This window comes from Cygnus olor, chromosome 1, assembly GCF_009769625.2.
Source record: "Cygnus olor isolate bCygOlo1 chromosome 1, bCygOlo1.pri.v2, whole genome shotgun sequence".
Classification (NCBI taxonomy): Eukaryota; Metazoa; Chordata; class Aves; order Anseriformes; family Anatidae; genus Cygnus; species Cygnus olor.
Genome location: NC_049169.1, coordinates 144,393,875 through 144,412,912, shown reverse-complemented (window position 1 = coordinate 144,412,912; position 19,038 = coordinate 144,393,875). Strand labels below are relative to the sequence as shown.

The 19,038-nt window shown below is 37.0% G+C and overlaps 1 protein-coding gene across 18 annotated transcripts in view; it reads right to left on the bottom strand.

Annotated features, from left to right (window-relative positions):
- Nucleotides 1-7,765: 7,765 nt before the first annotated feature.
- LOC121065896 (E3 SUMO-protein ligase RanBP2-like) overlaps nt 7,766-19,038 on the bottom strand; it is a 100,966-nt gene continuing 89,693 nt past the window's right edge. For 4 of the 18 annotated variants that reach the window (XM_040549731.1, XM_040549647.1, XM_040549990.1 and 1 more), the window contains 4 exons: nt 18,228-18,420; nt 16,071-16,253; nt 9,236-9,374; nt 7,768-8,023 (listed from right to left, as the gene is read on the bottom strand). In XM_040549731.1, the coding sequence (XP_040405665.1) occupies nt 7,855-8,023; nt 9,236-9,374; nt 16,071-16,253; nt 18,228-18,420 (684 nt within the window). In that variant the 3' untranslated portion in view covers nt 7,768-7,854. Of the gene's footprint in view, nt 8,024-9,235; nt 9,375-10,479; nt 12,159-16,070; nt 16,261-18,227; nt 18,421-19,038 lie in introns of those variants that run through there. The other 14 variants (XM_040549349.1, XM_040549425.1, XM_040549913.1 and 11 more) reach the window with 12 other exon arrangements.

Sequence of the window (19,038 nt, the reverse complement as noted above, 5' to 3'; positions counted from 1 at the left end):
TCTTTTAAATCTGGTCTGATAAGTAAAATGATATATTTAAGACATTTATGCTGATCATGAATAAAGTTCTTCGAAAAAAATGTTGCCTTCAGCATACTTTCACCTTTCTGGTTCATTTATCTGCTAGAAGATACTTTTTGCCAAGATAGATTAAATTCAGTTATGCAAAATTTAAAATAAAATTAAAAAAAAAAAAAAAAGGATGTAAGCCAGTCATGTTCAGGGGAACAAGGAAGGGAACTACGAAATACTGCTTTAAAGGACAGACCTTTCATCAGGTGGAAGGTTACAAATATGAAGGAAGGAAGCACAACTACAAGTGCCCAGGCTGGGCACTGCCAGCCTAGTTCATTTAGATCTGCCATGCTTCTGTAAATACCACTGTCTGCTGTCCAGGGAGCTGTCTTTCTTACAGATTTGCCCAATTTAGACTTTGCAAATCTTGTCTGAAAGACTGTCTTGACTGTTTTGACAGGAAGCCTTCAATAAACAGCAAGGGGGATTACAACACAAATTACGCAATATATAGGTTTGGGAAAAAAAAAGGTATTTTTCTCCCTGTTTGGAAGACTTTTCTGGGATGAGAACTATCCTAATACGAGCAGAAGCAATACTCACTTCAACTTTCCTAATGAAGGCTCTCACAGCTGTTCTAAAAAGCAGCAACATAAAATTTGGGGTCAGTTCTTTATCACCCTTTAAAGTGACAAGGTGTGACTACCAGAAACTTGCTACCATCATCAGCATGAAATGAAGGTAATTGCTTCTGGGGACCTACATGCAGCAAGACAGAGCAGACTGCAGCTGGCTCAAAGCTACATGTTCTGACTGATCAGCTGTCTGCTGCCAGCAAGCGTAGGAGTCCCCGTCTCTCTTTCAAGTGAGAGCATTCATAAGGTTTCTCTCTTCTCAAACAAATTTTCTCACAATTAGTTGATAACTAATATTCTCTTGCCTGCTACCAAATCTGGCTGGAAGCAGCTTGCATATTCAAAATAGCATGACACTTTCGGGAGATGCAGACGGACAATGATCCCATAAACCGTGTTTCTTTAGGAAATCAGGAACCAGGGGGAATAGCTAGTTGGTTACCTCTGTTAAATGTCTCTTGTTGCAGATAATCTTCCAACAGAAGGATAAAGTAGTAGAAACTCACGCTCACATTACAGTACCCAAATGCTGCAAAAGCAGCAAAAAGCAGGCAGTTCTAGGTTCCATCTGAAAAGGAAAGACTACAAAGAGATCCCCCAAGCATGACCAATCTGACAGAAATTTATTCTTCATCTGACTTCAGCATTTATCCAGTAGAAGTATATCACACAGGACAAAAGATCCACAGAGGGACACATCAGAAACCTGGAAACAGGGCCTTATGTTTAATTTTTAGTTAGGCAAACGGGCAAAGCAAAACCTTTTAAAATGGTGCAATAGTGCTTGATATTGCCACTGAGGGCTATCTCCCATCTTTAGGTTTCCTCCTGCCCCAGCTCCTAACCTGTTCCGAGTTCACTGGGTGAACTAGGAACAAACTGCCCATTGTTGGAGGCTGCAGAGGAAAGCACTTCTGGGACCTCCTCATCTTCCTCCCCCTGAGATTGATGTACAGCATCAGCCCAACCTCCTCTCTCATCCACTTTCTCTTACAGACCTGTTGATCCCATGCATGCAATCGTATTGCTCTGGCATGTTACTGGAGAGAGGGAGACATGCCCCTAGGCCGAAGCTCCTTCCCCTTCCCCACAACCTCCTGCTCATTGCTGGAACCTTGGGGGAATGACAGCAAAATGGGGATGTTCGAGCAAGGCCTCAACACGGACCGGCATGGACAGCCGGGCCGGGCTGCCCCACAAGGTTGGTATTCAGGACACTGCAACAAGCAGGTGTGTACAAAACTCAATGTAGCAAACATTTTGAAATGCAAATATAGAAATACAGTGATTTTGGCATGATAGTTTGCTGGTATCTACTTCTGCCTCCTAATGACAAAGGTAAGAGAGGTTATCTATGCTTCTAAGTTACACACCATTATTAGTTAGCTTAGTTACTGTAGATTATCAATGAAAAATTGAACCAGAATAGCTCAAAAATTTCCATTCATTTCTGATCATGCTAGTTCCATTTATTCCTAGACTATTTTATTTTCCTTAAAGTCTCTGATCCTGAAATCACATTGTTCTAAGAGTCTCATTTGCTTTTATAGTCTGCATGTCCCATAAATAAAAGCATATTTACCAGTGCAATCCAACACAAACTATAAAAGAGATAGCAAATAAAAACAATTCAAAATTCATCTTTTTTTTTTTTCTACCCATATCTAGTAGGATTCACAAATATTCCTGCATTAACAGAATTGATTAGTGATAAATTCAGGAACAAATATGACAGTTTACATTTTTAAGATTTTCACAGAATATTATTATGACACTTAATAAAGGAATAGTATAAATTGTCTCTCACAACTGGTTTAAAAAATTAGTTCTGAAATGACAAGTCTAGCTTCCATATAATTCTACTGAAGTCTGACTTTCATTTTTTTTACATAAAAGAATCAAATGACCACTAACTGTCTGCACACCCAAAAATTGTTACACTGAGTCAAAAATCACATGTGCATTCTGGAACTTAACAATAGTTGCTATATTTATAGAACTATCTATTCTTCATAAGACACTCCAAATTCATTTGTATAATTCATTTCTCGATTTCTAGTACATTTAAGGTTTACTTTAATATGAATGGAAATTGAGCACTGCTATTTTTCTTTGCAGCTCTGTTAAAATTTACTTAAGATCAAAATCTTCAGTCTCATCCTTAGTCAAATCCTTCATTAATTTAATTACATTAATATTTAACAGGTTCACTTTTTAAATTTAATTTTAACATAAACACTCAATATAACAAAAATTGAAAATTAACAGTGATTCACTTCTTCTAACAGTGAACACTTACTAGATGGTTACAGGCTCTTCAGGAGGGACAGGCAGGGTAGGCGAGGTGGTGGGGTGGCGATGTATGTGAAGCATGGGCTGGACTGTGTGGAACTTCAAGTTGGCAATGGCAAAGTTGAGAGCCTCTGGGTAAGGATTAAGGGACGAACAAATAAAGGGGATGTCATTGTGGGAATCTATTACAGACCACCCAGCCAGGAAGACAACACTGATGAATTATTCTTTGCGGAACTAAGAGATGCTTCCAGCTAACTCCCTTTGTCCTTATGGGGGACTTCAACTTGCTAGACATCAACTGGAATCACCACACGGCTGACACGAGCAAGTCCAGGAGGTTCATAAAGCACCTAGATAATAACTTCTTGGTGCAGGTGCTAAGGGAGCCAACTAGGAAAGGTGCCCTCCTAGATCTGTTGCTGGAGAACAGAGAGGGTCTTGTGGGGGATGTGGCAACTGGCAGCCTTCTCGGCCATAGTGACCATGAAGTGGTTGAGTTTAAAATTTATGGCGACAGAAGGAAAACTGCCACCAAAACTTCAGCCCTGGATATGGGGAAAGCAGACTGCAGGCTGCTCAGGGAACTAGTCAGCAAGGTCCCCTGGGAAGGTGCTTTTGAAGGCATTGGCATCCATCAGTGCTGGTCAGTCTTTAAGCACTGCCTCCTAAAAGCATAAGATCAGGCGATTCCAAAATATCAGAAGTCAGGCAAGCGGGGCAGAAGGCTGGCCTGGCTGACCAGGGATCTTCTACTGGAGCCTAGGTGAAAAAAGAAAATGTACGGTTGCTGGAAGGAGGGTCAGACAACATGGAAGGAATACAGGGACACTGTTTGCGTTTGTAGGGAGAAAATTCATGTAGCCAAAGCCCAACTAGAGTTAAAGCTGGCCAAGTCTGTGGGAGACAACAAAAAGTTTTTTTTTTAGATATGTGAACAGAAAAAGGAGGACCAAAGAAAACATAGGTCCGCTACTTGATGGGGAAGGTCTACTCACAGACAATGACATAGGCAAAGCAGAGACGTTCAATGCTTTCTTCGCCTCCGTCTTCAACGCTGATGATGGGCTTCGGGACCCAGGGTGCCCTGAGCTGGAGGACCATGATGGTGGGAATGACAAACTCCCAACCGACCCTGAACGTGTGCGGGATTTGCTGCTCCACCTGGATCCATACAAGTCCATGGGTCCGGTTGGGATTCATCCCACGGTGCTTAAAGAGCTGGCTGATGTCATTGTGGGACCTCTCTCAATTATTTTTCAATGGTCTTGGGAATCTGGAGAGGTCCCAGTAGACTGGAAGCTAGCAAATGTTGTGCCAATTTTCAAGAAGGATAAGAAAGAAGACCCTAGCAATTACAGGCCTGTCAGTCTCACGTCAGTGCCTGGTAAAATTATGGAGAGGATGATCCTTGAAGTTATTGAAGCGCACCTGGGGGACAATGCAGTCATTGGTCCCAGCCAACATGGGTTCACAAGGGGTAGGTCCTACCTAATAAATTTGATTTCCTTTTATGATAAGATCACCCATCTAGTCGATCAAAGGGAAACCAGATGATGTGATCTTCAGCAAAACTTTTGACACGGTTTCTCATAGGATCCTACTGGACAAAATGTCCAGCATACAACTTAACAAAACCATCATACGATGGGTGAGCAATTGGCTGACAGGCAGGGCTCAAAGGGTTGTGGTAAATGGGGCCACATCAGGCTGGCGGATGGTCACTAGTGGGGTCCCTCAAGGCTCCATTTTAGGGCCAGTCCTCTTCAGTGTTTTTATGAATTATTTGGATGTAGGACTAGAAGGTGTTTTGAGCAAATTTGCCAATGACACCAAAATTGGAGGAGTTGTAGACTCTGCTGAAAGTGGAAAGGCCTTGCAGAGAGATCTGGACAGATTGGAGAGCTGGGCGATCACCAACCACATGAAGTTTAACAAAAGCAAGTGCTGGGTCCTGCACCTGGGACAGGGCAACCCTGTGCATCAAGCACGGCATCGCTAGTCGGTCGAGGGAAGTGATTGTCCCGCTCTGCTCTGCGCTGGTGCGGCCTCACCTCGAGTACTGTGTGCAGTTCTGGGCACCACAGTACAAAAAGGACATTAAACTGTTGGAGAGTGTCCAGAGGAGGGCGACGAAGATGGTGAAGGGCCTAGAGGGGAAGACACATGAGGAGCAGCTGAGGTCACTGGGCCTGTTCAGCCTGGAGAAGAGGAGGCTGAGGGGAGACCTCATCACAGTCTACAGATTCCTTGTGAGGGGGAGGGGAGGGGCAGGCGCCAACCTATTCTCTGTAATCACCAGTGATAGGACTCGCGGGAACGGTGTTAAGCTGAGGCAGGGGAAGTTTAGGCTGGACATCAGGAAGAGGTTCTTCACCAAGAGGGTGGTCACACACTGGGACAGGCTCCCCAGTGAAGTAGTCACTGCACCAAGCCTGTCTGAATTTAAGAAGCGATTGGACTGTGCACTTAGTCACATGCTGTGTGTGGTGCCAGGAGTTGGACTTGATGATCCTTATGGGTCCCTTCCAACTCGGGATATTCTATGATTCTATGATTCTACTTGTTGTGGTTTAACCCAGCAAGCAGCTGAGCACCACACAGCTGTTTGCTCACTCCCCACTGTGGGATGGGGGGAGAGAATCAGAAAAAAAGTCAAACTCATGGGTTGAGGTTAAGACAGTTTAATAGGACAAAAAATAAAGAGGAAATAATAATTGTATACATATATACATACATATACACAAAGCAAGTGATGCATAACACAACTGCTCACCACCTGCCGACTGATGCCCAGCCAGTCCCCGAGCAGCAGCACCTGCCCCCCAGCCAGCCCCCCCAGTTTATTGCTCAGCATGACACCACATGGTGTGAGACATCCCTTTGGCCATCTTATGTCACCTGTCCTGGCTGTGTCCCCTCCCAGCAGGGCAGCACAAGGAGCTGAACAGTCCTTGGCTCTGTGTGAGCACTGCTCCGCAACAACTAAAACATCGGTTTGTTATCAGCATTAACAATAACAGCCACTATGAAGAAAATTAACCGTATCCTAGCCAAAACCAGGACACTACTATATATAAACCACAAGAGACATTGGTCTTTGGCACATACTCTGTGTGCCTTTTCACCACATTATCTTTGCCATTATTAAAAAATACATTTAGTTTCTTAAGTTGGCACCATAAGGAAGAGTAGTAGGTTATCAAACAACAGTAATGAAGACTGAAAGCCAAGAACAGAACATTCCTGTGGATATAGAAAAGCCAACAATTTTCTATAGTTTTGTTTTTTTTGCTCGTTTATTTTCTAGCATTATAATGACTAAGCAGGCAAAGCAGCACATGAGGACTAGAAATACACTTCCTAAATACGAGGATTTTTGTCTCCAGCTGCAAGTATATGGATGCTTTTGCACTGCTGGTAAATCTGACAAATGTGAAATTACTGATAAAGAAATACTTATTCCAAAACATAATCCATTGTTGGCAAAAGCTTTTATCTACTATTAGTATTATTTAAATTTACCTAAATTGTTTTCCCACCAACAGAGTTCATGCTGCTCGCTCTCTCTTCCAGACAGAAGAGACAGTACTACGTCTGGTACTTGGTGCCAAATCTGATGTAGAATCTTTTCATAGAAAAGTTTATCATAAATGAAAGTCAGATTGCTTGAAAAAAAATATTGCTTTCAATTTCAATCCACTTTCAAAGACTTAAAGACTTTTGGTAAAAGACACAGGAAAAACAAGAAAAAATGTAAGAAAATGAGAAGTAAACCTGTTTGAAGTTTTATACTGACTGCCAGTGTTAGTCAAAGACTAACATACAACAGATCTTTACATTTTAATTGCAGTTTCAATTTTACAATTAAAGTTTCTGTAGTTACAGTACAAAAGATGAATCAGAAATTAGAAATGGAAGACTAAGTTGAAATTTTAGAAAGTATCCCGTTTCCTACATATACAAAATTCCGAACACTGAATTGTGACAGACTAAGAATATATTCAGCACATTCGGAAAGGAAATATGGGTACTAAGAGACCAAATTGGAACTGAATTGGAAATTAATATAAAATACATTAGTAGCATTAAAGTATAATATTATATATAGATATTATATATATATATATATATATAAATATATATATAAATATATATAAATATATATATATATATATATAATTATATATTATATATAAGATTATATATAAATATAATCAGGGATTGCTATAGCCAGTCATTTTAAGAAATGTTTTTAGTTTACGTTTTCAGGGACATTACAATGCAAAGTTACATGAGAAGTTCACATAAAGCAGGACAAAATACTAGATATTACAAAAACACAGGTAAAGAGCAAATGCCAAGAAATTACAAAATTAAAGTAACTAAAAAATTCTCATTTGATACCTCAAGTTTACTGCAATCAAAATTTGGTTTTAATCACTAAAAAACTCTAATTATCTGAAAGATAATTTGATAAAATACTTGCCTGTTACTTATCAACCATAGGAATTAATCAATGAATTCATAAAACTCTCTGAAGAGTAAAAAGGAAGTAAAATTTCTGCCTGTATGGAAAGGTTGGTATTAGTGATCTGCTTACTCAGGACATGCAACTTTAGCTGAATGGATCCAATTTCTTAGACTGTATGAGTCACTCAGGACAGCAGCATTATGTCACAAAGTATGAAAGAAACAAATTTAGCATATTACATTTTTTCACTTTCCTATTCATGAATGAGGGAAATATCATTACGATTCTACATGATACGAAGTAACTTACAGAATACAGAGGTTTTGATGAACAATTTTATTGAAAACACTAAAAACAATAAATAAATACTTTTTGAAGTACAATAGAGAGTTGGCATACATTACACAGAACAACAATTTGATCAAAAGATAGTGCTAGTCACTTGTCCTTAGACTGGAGTTTAGCACTGTTGCTCTTTGCCACTCCCAAATTACACAGAATTACTTTGAGGTCTACGCAGAAGTGATGGTGATCTGGATGTGTTGTCCTGAGCAGTTCTTTGATCACCTTAGGAAGTGCAAACAATTCAAACATCTTCTTATTGCTTCTGCAAAAGATTTAACATAGAATAATTGACATAAGATAATTGACAAGTTTCAACTTAACAGTAAAGATTTTACAGATCTATTATCTTTCAGTTAAAAAAAACTATATTGGGAGCTTCACATAACTCTGTCTCTAAGCAGAAAGTTATCAATGCATTGTAAGAAAAATCTTGACAAAAATCATCAAGAGCTATGCTTTCTCTTGACTAAATGGTATTTACATGTAGTACAGTGGAAGATCAAGGAAAACCTGTAAAAAGGTTTCCCCAATTAGAAGCAAGATTTCAGAAATAGGACATGTACAGAAAATCCACAATAACATCAAGGCAAATATAGTAATGAACTACTACAAAACCAAGGGTAAAAAATTTACTTTAAAGAATATTTCAAAGTTCATTTTTTAAGATTCATGGCACCACCTGTGAGGTTGTCTTTTAATTAAAAAATTAAAAAATCTGGATTTCTGAGTACACTTTTAGTTTATTTCCAATGAAAAATATGATTTAAATTAGAGTATTTTACAGGAAAACTTTTTTTCCCCAGAGTTCAATTTTGTTCCTAAGAAAAATCAAACAAACCCCTCAGTTTTGTAAATAACTAACTCTAATGTAAGCAACGGTTTAGTGTAAATACCTGCTTTTATAAATGAAACAATCCCATTAAATAATGCACATCAATGGAACTCAGCAGCATTCTACCACTGACATGCTGAAGATCTTTGTTACAATAAATTAGTAACCAGTAAGCAACGGAAACCTATTTTGTGAAGGTTAACATTCCCCCAAAGTCTTAAATGGCTCAAGACCTTAAACTCTGGGTTTTTTTGATAGAGATGAAAATTGAGAAAACTTAAATATAAGTCACATACAAAACAATTTTCAGAGGACATTTTTACCAAGTAACTCAGTAAAATTGAAGGTCGGGGGGAAGAAAAGCATTCTTGTCATCTAAATAAATAAGGAATATATGTTCTTTAGGCTAGTTATTTTTTAGTTCATATTCTGAACTACACAGATTTATAGGCAAATTGAGAGACTCATCTTACATATCTGTGACAAACATTTTAAACATAATTGCTAACAATGAAAGTCCAGCATTATTTGTATTGGAGCAAATGAACGTCAAAACAGAGATGAGCTTTTTAAAAAAAGAGAAATGTCCCCAAGTTCAGTGATCTAATGGTAATTAACAGAAAAATGGTAATAAAGGATTACTTTATTTCGGAGAGTTTCCGTAGCATAGAACAAATCTTTTTCGAAAAACAAATGTCTAGTCTGGGATTCTGAAGCAATGCAGAACAAGCACGGAAAACGGATTCAGTACTGCAGTATTCCAGGAAAAGCTGTAAGTGACCTGTAAAAGAAAATAATTAAAAAGTTTCATCACAGAACTTGGTGCAGGGAAAAATAAATCATTGATTTATAGCTTTTGAGGGTTTTATATGCCTCATGTTGTGCAACCATGAGAACAATGTAATAACTGGGTATATTCCAGGCATGTGACGCAAAAATCAGGTAAAACTAAGAACTAAAAACCACCCAAGTTCCTAAGAGTTCTGATGTCACCAGCACTTGTGGTATTAAAACAAGGCCTATTCCCCTAAGAATAGAGGAAAACAGGACACTGAGCAATTTTAAACTCAAATTAAAAAATCTTATCTTCAACATGTTTATTCAATGCTTGTTGATCATGCTCCTTTTCTTATGATTACGTGAGGAGAACACTAAGCTGTACTAAAAAGACTCAAAAGGAAATATTTTAAGCTGCTGCAAAATGATGTACAGAAATAGTACATGTAGACACTGATGTGATACTAGACAGCCTTTCATTATCAAAATACTGTCACTGTACTGTTTCAAGACAGGCAGAATAGTAATTGAGAGGTCAGAGTTGGATAAGAACTCCTGAATATCAAAACAATTCCTGTAAAATGCTGGATAATTTTTTAACATGGCCATATTGTATAATCTTTTCCATTTATCCTGCTCCCCCAAACTCAGTCAATTTAGAATAAAGTAAAATCTGTTCCCTTGTGTTGTTTCACTCTTGATTCTAATAGTACAGACTGATTTATAGCAACACGATAAAGAACATGAGTAATGATTTAATAGGTAACAGAACTGAACAAATTTGTTAGGAATCCAACAAAACAAGTCACTATTCACTGCACTCTGCCCTTAGCGTATAAACACACTTGGTATGCCCCACGATATAGTTACTTAGAATATGCCATTAAATTAATAGTTATTGTAATATTATTCTACTTTTACTGTAGAAGGAGGTCCTACAATTTATTCCTATAAATATCCTTAAATATCCACAGAATGCCTTAAATTCCTTTTTGTAGGTGTAAACAAATACCATATTCAGCTTACTTGGGCATTTCTTTGCTGGCTTGTTCTTACTGGTCTTAAAAATACTGTATTATTTTATTATTAAAAATACTGGTCTTAAGGTATCTTAAAAATACTTTATTAATATATATATACACACATATACACTGTAAGAATGTTTTAACTGTGAGGTTTATAAAACTATATAAAAAATATGCTGAGAGATTTTTGCTATAAAACAGAAGAGCCAAGGTGGAAATAATATCTCAAGTCTTACAAAGTTCAATTACATGAAAGCAAACTGATAAAGACATGCATTTAAAGAGATTTTTCATACATTGTTTATATATTCATTTCAAATAAGCTTTTGCAGAATATATTTTAAATAATCAAAAATGTACAAAGTAAGCATATAATTTAAATGCCTGTCTATCTGATGAACTGGAAGAATAAAAACTGTATATTTTTAAATATTTTCCTGTTTCATCTCTGCACAGATTTTGTTTTTATTAACTACTGTAGAAAAACTAAATTGGAATCTATCCTGTCAGGATTTGACACAATTTTAAATAATCTGCAAAAGCCTCCCATTGTAACCATAAAAAATGCAGCATTTTGTAGTTACATTAACTTAACTTGATTGGTAGACTGCAATGAACAATGAGCAATTTATCACTGTTGACAGAATTCATCTGAAATTTACCCTCAAAGTAATCAGTCACTCACAGCATCAAATCTCACCAGCTATAGTTATTCAGAAAATTCTGTTTTATAGCTAAAGCTCTGTCACCTCAGAAAATGAAGACTGTCAGGAACACCAGCTTGAAGTTCATGTTTTCACAAATTAACCATTACAGTTTTGCTTCATTTCTAATTGCATGTGGATCTGCCAGGAGACTGGACCAACCCAACGGAGTGATGGAAAGTTAGCTCATGGAAAAGTTACATAAGGACCACAGAAACAGAAAACACTTGAAAGAAACAGTAACAACACCGAACAGCTTGCTAATGAGCTGTTGTCTCTAACACAGTCACCTGCAAGATTGGAACCATTTGCTGAGTTTAACTGATTCTCTTGTCATCAACAGCTGGGCCTGGTAAGAGCCAGTGGTTATAGCACAACGGAGGGCAGGCGAGATAACAGTGAGCGCAAGGCCCCTCGAGTGTGGATGCCTTCGTGGGTGACCCCGAGTTAAGAGACCCCAAGGACAGCTTCAGCCCATCACCCAATACGTGTTGACCTCAGGATGGTATGAATTGCTCTTCAGCTTCCTAGATGTGCAAGACCTTCACGCAGCTGTGACACGGGATGTACGGGAGACCAGCGCCATTCTCAAATGACAATCACACACACACACAAAAAAAAGCAATAAAAAAGGTTAAAAATAGAACAGGATTCCTTATGTCACAGAAGTCAGTTGGACTGAACAGAAGTTTACAAGGAACAGAAAAGACCAGAACAAAAACCTACACCTTGGAGGCCAGGAACTACGATTATAACAAGACAGATTGTATGAAAAGTTGTTCTTTTTTAATGAGGTCTAACAACCCCTCACCCCCCCCATAAGAGCAGAAGGTCTGCCAGCCACAGAAGTAAAAATATCAAAAAATAACCAGTAAGGCCCGCACAAGAAAGATGCGACAGAAGCTAAAGGCATTTTAGTCTTTTGGGTGCACACCTTGGCTAGTTTGCTGGTTTGCAGGAAATCTATCTTGATGGAAAGGACAAGGAAGGACAAGTCCCCCAAACCTGTAATTCCAAAAGAGCCCTTTAGGCAGGGACACCACAGCAGACCTCAGGAATCTGAAAGAAACATTAGCTGGATTTTATGACAAGGAAAGTTAGACAGTTGTTGCTAACAAGTTGGGAAGTGGCACTTTGTGAAGAGGGAACAGCCAATGCAATACACGTATGTAGGACATGTACAAAAAAACCAAACCAATCTGAACATATTCATGCCCTTCAATAAAACTCCCAAGACATTTTCAGAAACTAAAGACGACAGAAGTGTGCTATAGGTTTATGCAGCATCACATGCAATATCATTGTATTGGAGAAGATGGGGATTAGAAAAAGAACTGGAAGGTGTGTAAGGAGTTGGCTAAAAAGAAAGCAAACCATCTGGCTTTGAAAAGTGAACTTCTAGTTTTAAACAGTCTAGTTTTAAACAGCAACCAATACGGTCTGACCATTGAAGAGTGATTCTAATGAGGCCTTAGAGAGAAAAACACCATTCCACAAATAACCTAGATAGCCTGTAAATCGCAGCTATACACTATTCGGGGTTACTTTGTTCAGGAAACCAGAAAAAGCCTAACGACCTACTAGAATCACTAAAGGAATCACAACTCTCTCTTCCAGGTGGAAACCTAAAAGAGCTTTGTTCCAACAATTCTTCTGTCCTTGCCTGCCTTATTTCCTCTGTTCCGCTCCTGCAATAACCAGCTCAGAACTAAGCACAATATTTCAAACAAGATGACAAACTCAAATAAAGTCTTAACATAATTAAACCTAACCTGAGATGCAACTCATGTAATTCTGGAACATCATGTCATAAGCAAGCATATAAATAAAGTCTGAACTCTTACAATACACAGGTGTTATTCAAACTGCACAAATTATACTACCTACTTCCAAAAAAAGCCCCAAGGAAAATAACCTTCTTTATAAAATTACTTCAGCTATAGCATTGGTCTCAATTTTCCTCGAATGTTACAGAGAAAAGTTGGCTAATAAGTACAATTGTTCTACAAGTCAAATTAAAAAAAAAAGTGCATTAAAATTTGGTTTTGTACAACTGAACACAGTGTTTGAGGTGCATTCAAAGTTTATCAAAGCATTAAATCTACTTTCTGTGACAACGTTATCAGATAAGGTTTTGTTATCACACCCATCTTCAGGCAGGTTCATAGTTTAAAGATCACTCAAGAATTAATTATTCCTCTACCTCTGCCTGCTGATTCCTCTCTTCCTTGTAAAAAAGAACTAACAGAAGAAAGTAACAATCAGAAAAGTAGAAGATATTGCATATGAACACGTAACCTGAGCTGGAAAGTACCAAAGAACATACAATAACAAACTGACAGAAAGAGAAAAAGTACCAAACAATGTTGTTATCTTTCAGACCTCCACCATTTCCAATTGAAACAGTGGTGTCAGGACTCTCCCCTGACAGGATTCTGGATGTGAAACACCTGAACGAAAATGGGGATGGGGTACATAAAAAGCTGTGTGCCAGTAAAGATGAAGAGCAAGTAAGATTATTAATTCTAATTTGCCATTAAGATACTGCATATTGATAGGAAACAGATGATACCAATACCTCAACTGTTACATTTGACATTATGTTTTCAGTAACTGGATGCCTTATTAGCATTGTTGATGTGTGAACTAGCAAGGGAAACTTGGACACCCACTGGATCAGAAATACTACGAAGCCAAAAGGAATGATACTGCTCTAAAATCTGAAAAAATGAGTACTGAAACCAAGTCGGTCAATGGGCTTACGCAATACCGCAGAATCTCTTATTATAATTTCTATCAAAGCACAGAAATGTCCATCTTAGGCCAATAGGTGCTTTCTTCTCATGCAGCTTAAGTAATTTCCTTCAATATATGAGGGAGTCTAGGTCTTATGTCTGGAATATGAGGATGAGAATTTTTTTATTTTTATTTTTTTTTTTTTTACAGGAAAAAACCTACAAGAGGGCTTCAGATAGGTCTGATATGTATAGAACCATTAGCATATATTGCTTACTGTAACAACAGGTACATGCAGTTACAGGAAGAGGCAGTGCAAAGCATTTGGTATTTCACATCTGACTCATCTTTCAGCCTGGACAATTAAAATTTGAATCCATAAAAATACTTCACAAAAAATTAAAAAATTAAGTTATGAAAAAGAACATCTGAAAAAAATCAGTGCTTTTTTTTTTCTCACTCAGTTTCTAATCATGTAAGCTGTAACGGTAATATTTTTTAAACAAAAATACTGGAATCATCATATAGACTCAGAAGATTATTCCAGCAAACCGAAAGAACGCTTAGGAATTGCTTATCATAGAGAAAAAAATATAGACTGACTCCTGTTGGTCAGAGGCTGTTTCGTTGGGTAACACGTTTCCATATTTTAGTACAAGATCAGCTACTTATGACTTCATATTTAAGGCTGCATAACAATGCAGTTTTAAAATTGTGCATAAAGTCCTGTTTTAGTCTAACACAGAGACCTCTGAATATTCACAGCCACCTTCCAGTTTGCTTTTAATAACTTGTTTCCAGTTTGCTTTTAATAACTTGTTCATAAGAAACATACAAAGGTATGAAATTATGATTTCCAGTCAACAATACTACTTGTCATCATTAACAATTTCTTGGAAAACATTAACTATATATTGGAAAAGAACAGAATCTGACTATAGCATGTATATGGGCAATTCCTTATACCAAAGAGAAAGGCTCTGCATAAGACTTTATATCCAGTTGCTGAAAAATAAATTCTCAATCATATGTCAGTCCAATTAAGCATTAGTCCTCCTTCCCTGGTTTTGCATATATATCTTCTCTGAGAAGCAACATGGCAAAATGTGAACTTCTCACAATTTATCTCCATTATTCTTCTAAATCTAGGCATCTAGCATATCAAAATGACTACTGCTAGGTAACAGAACATGTACTGTTAGTGGAATTTTTCTTCAAAGTCATGTCAGATACCATCAACCCTGCTTAGGTTTTTCTCTCCCAGTTACTTTACCAATCAAAATTACGATGATTAGAAATACTTTGGTGTAAAAAAAACTAAACTAACCACACGGTCTGAAAGGAAGAAAACAACATCAGGTAAATCTTTCTGCCACTAATCTCACTACAAAATGGCTTCTAACTCAATGTTTTTCCATCCCAAGTTAAACAGGCTTTCTATTTTCACCACTATAGTACATGGTAACAAAATACCCCAAGCCAACAATATATATTTCACAAATAGCAGCAGTCCCTTCTCCTCGCCTTTTCTGTTCTAAAAAAACAGTGAATGATTTTTATTTTAAGAACAGTAACAAGGATTATTCCACATGACACTGGAATGGCTCACTAGTTTTGTGTTCATCCAGACTGTTATCAACTGATTCTTTACCTGTATCACCTGGAAAAGCACTGTGAATAATGAGATTATTAACCCTTTTATAGGACCACACCACAGTACGATTCAGCGAAACATAACCATCTCTTACAGATGTGCCATTTCCAATTATTTGAAAGTGAAAAATGGCTAGGGGAGAGCTGTTCATATTGGGGGGGGGGAGAAACGTTTATTATTTATTTATTTATTTGGTTTTTTTATCTCCACCTGCTAACAGGATTTCATGAAATGGCTGCCCTGGCACAGTCTTACTTCAAAAGAAAAATACTCATTGGCAAAACATCAGCAAGGTAAACCAGTGCAATAAACAGAAAAGCTAAACCAAATATAATAACAAAAAAATCACACCAGTAAGAAAGCAACCAGGACAATATGTAAAGCATGGATGATGACAGTGAGAAGAGACGGACAATTCAGAAACATACTTTATATCTCTAATGAATTTAAATGACACAAATAAAAGCTAATGCTAGATTAGGTTATTTATAGACAAGCATCATGTTATTTTTTATTTGGTATTTATGCTTATCTCACCTATTTTCATCATCATTTTTTTTTTTTTTTTTTCAATTACTCACTTTTATCAGAGCTCCTGGCCATCTCAATTAATGCATCAAGAGCACCAGAAAGGAGACATTTTCTTGATATAGTTAAGTGGCTTAGTATGACAGGCACACATTGGTATTGCAAAAATAACATCTTTCCTTCATCTGTCTTCAAGTCCACGCAAAGGGAATGAAATGCCCGAGTCAGGTAACTCACTGAAAGATAATAGAAAACAGGGAATAAAAATTCTATAATCACAGTTCCATTAGATGATCACAAATATGTGAATATTTATCCTAAGAGTTACTGTTGCAGGTATATACTAATAAAAAAGTTAGATGGCTGAAAATATTAATTTTATTTATTTATTTAAAGGCATCCTCTGCCTATTTTTATTCCTTAAAATTGTTGTGAGTGGAAAAAAGACAAGCTACAACTCACAAATTGAGCAAAATATATTTACAAACATAAAACCTTTCTAATATCTTCCTTAAGAGAGAAAAGAAATCACAAGCTGGATAGTTTGGGACTATATTGGTTTCAACATCTGGGAAGCCTCTAATAAAGGAGTAAAAGGCTAATTGATCTGAATAAGTGCAATTACTTTCATGACAGCAACTATTCACATTCCTTTCCATAAAAAGCTGTAGTTTAAGTTTCAGTGCATCTATGTTATATATGCATCCATTTTGGAGAGCACTAAATTATTCAGAGAATTTAGATTAAGTGAATCAATTCAATTTTCTTAATTTCATGATGTCAAATCTTCCTCAATATCTTGGAATAGCATTGATCATCCGGAGCACAGAAAATTAAGAGTAAGGCAAAAATTTATCACACAGCAAAAGTTTAATTACAGTGCCATCTGCTGGATATTAGCATCTTGAAGGAAACAGGATATATATTTAAACTGAACGTGCTGCTTTATCATCACTAGATCATTAGACGTGTTCAGTGATGAAAATTCATACACAGTAAGTTTCAACATACATTTAACAGATAATTTTTTTCCATGTTCTATAAGCTTGCAGTAAAAACCAACCATGAGAAGCTAACTGACTCATTCTGAACAACAGCTTTCATCTGCTTACAGTTAATCACTGCAATAAGTACTTTTTTTTTTGTATTGTAATTCATTTTCATCATTTTTATCAATCATTTCTAGAAATGTGAGTTTCAATTTCAGGGTAATCATCATGCTTCACCAAAATATACTGACTGAAACTATATGATACTGAAAGTGAAAATATACTGATTCTTCCCTCCAACAGCTGAAATACTGTACTTGTTTATTAATGGTGTCAGGATGGTCTTCCAGAATGTTTAAATCCTGTTTATTCTAAGCACTACCAGTATAAATACTGCACAGGTCAGTATTTTTGTCATCACTTCAAAGAAAATTTTTTGTCTTTTCAGGCCCTGTTTGTTTTTAAAGAAACTCCTGCTGAGAAGAGATGCTACGGCATCCTGGAGATTGCACAAGTGGAGTAACTGTCATGAACTGAAGCAAAAGTCACTAAGAACTGTGATATCTCCAGATAAGTATGACCTTGTTTGCTTTGCCTGTTAACAAAATACATTACTATACTGCATCAGCATATAGTAGCATTTTTCAATGTTTTTCAATGTTGATAATGTCTATGGGTAGCCACTTGCAGCGACAGACTTGGTAGAAGAGGGGAGACAGCAGAGAGGTAAGAGCTAGATAGACTATGAGCTTTACATTAAACTTGGACAAAGCAATGAAATTCTAGAACTCTTTGAAATTTGCTACTGATTTCGGTTTACTGAAGAGCAATTAGCTGTACCATTATATGCAGTGAAGATCTTGACAAACAAATCACTGCTAGAGTGATTGCTTGAGAGAATTACCAACGTCTCTTTTCCCCTTCGTCACAAAAAATGTTGATCTCACTGACAACAATAATGCATATTAAAATGACCACGCAAATTATGACATGAATAATAGCAAGGTTCATACTTCCTTCCCTATATTATGCTTTATCAGGTGGTAAAATTCAAATAAAACATCCTTCACTAATAAAGCATTACAGATGCTACAGTATCATTGAACTGCTGCATTTTGTACATTTGTTTTTCATCCAGGCACATTCCTGGAAATAAGATTTTTAAAAAAAGGATAAAAATAAAAAGATAAAAAAAAAGACATCATAAAAACCAGAACTTACCTCGTTTCGCTGTTTCAAGCAAAATTAAAGTTGACAGAAACCTCAAAGGCATAAAGGAGCTTTTAAAGAAAAGTGCAGTTTTTGGTTTACTCTGTGTAGACTTTTCAGACCATTTTTGCAGGTATCCCTTATGTACTACGCCTTTGAAAATAACTTCTCCAAGTCTCTCCATTGTTGATGTCATGCTTGCATGCTGTTTCAAACAACGTGCACATTTAGCGTAAACATTAAAATACAAGAAAATCCTGTCTACTATGTATAGATATGTATGTTCCCCTAAGGATTAAATATTAAATAGCAAATGCCTTGACCACGTATTGCAATATAATCTGTACATTGGATACTACTTTGCGTTCCACAAGCAGTTGAACAACATTAGCACAGGGCCCTGTCAACACACACTTCACAAAGAGACAAGGTAGTCAGGACCCCTGATATGCTGACGTTATTTAATTTGCCTCTGGTTCCAGAATAAAGTCAGTTCAAACTCAGCTTTAATCAACGCTGCCTACTACACTATGCTCTTTTCTGAAGATGCCTGAAGCTAGATCCTGCAAAAGCATTTACAGAATTAAGGTCTAAACATGAACCTTAAGAATACTGTACAGGTAAGATGTATTGGACTTCTCAAACTGTACAGAAATATTACTTTGGAATCAAACTTAATAACATGCTCATTTAGAATATTTTCTCATTAGCACTAGAAGCACCAGCTTACAGTTCTATTCAGTTAGACACCAAGTAGAGAACAAAGAAATCAAAATTCCTTTGCTACTTTGCCCCACATTGCCATCAATTTCAACAAATCTCA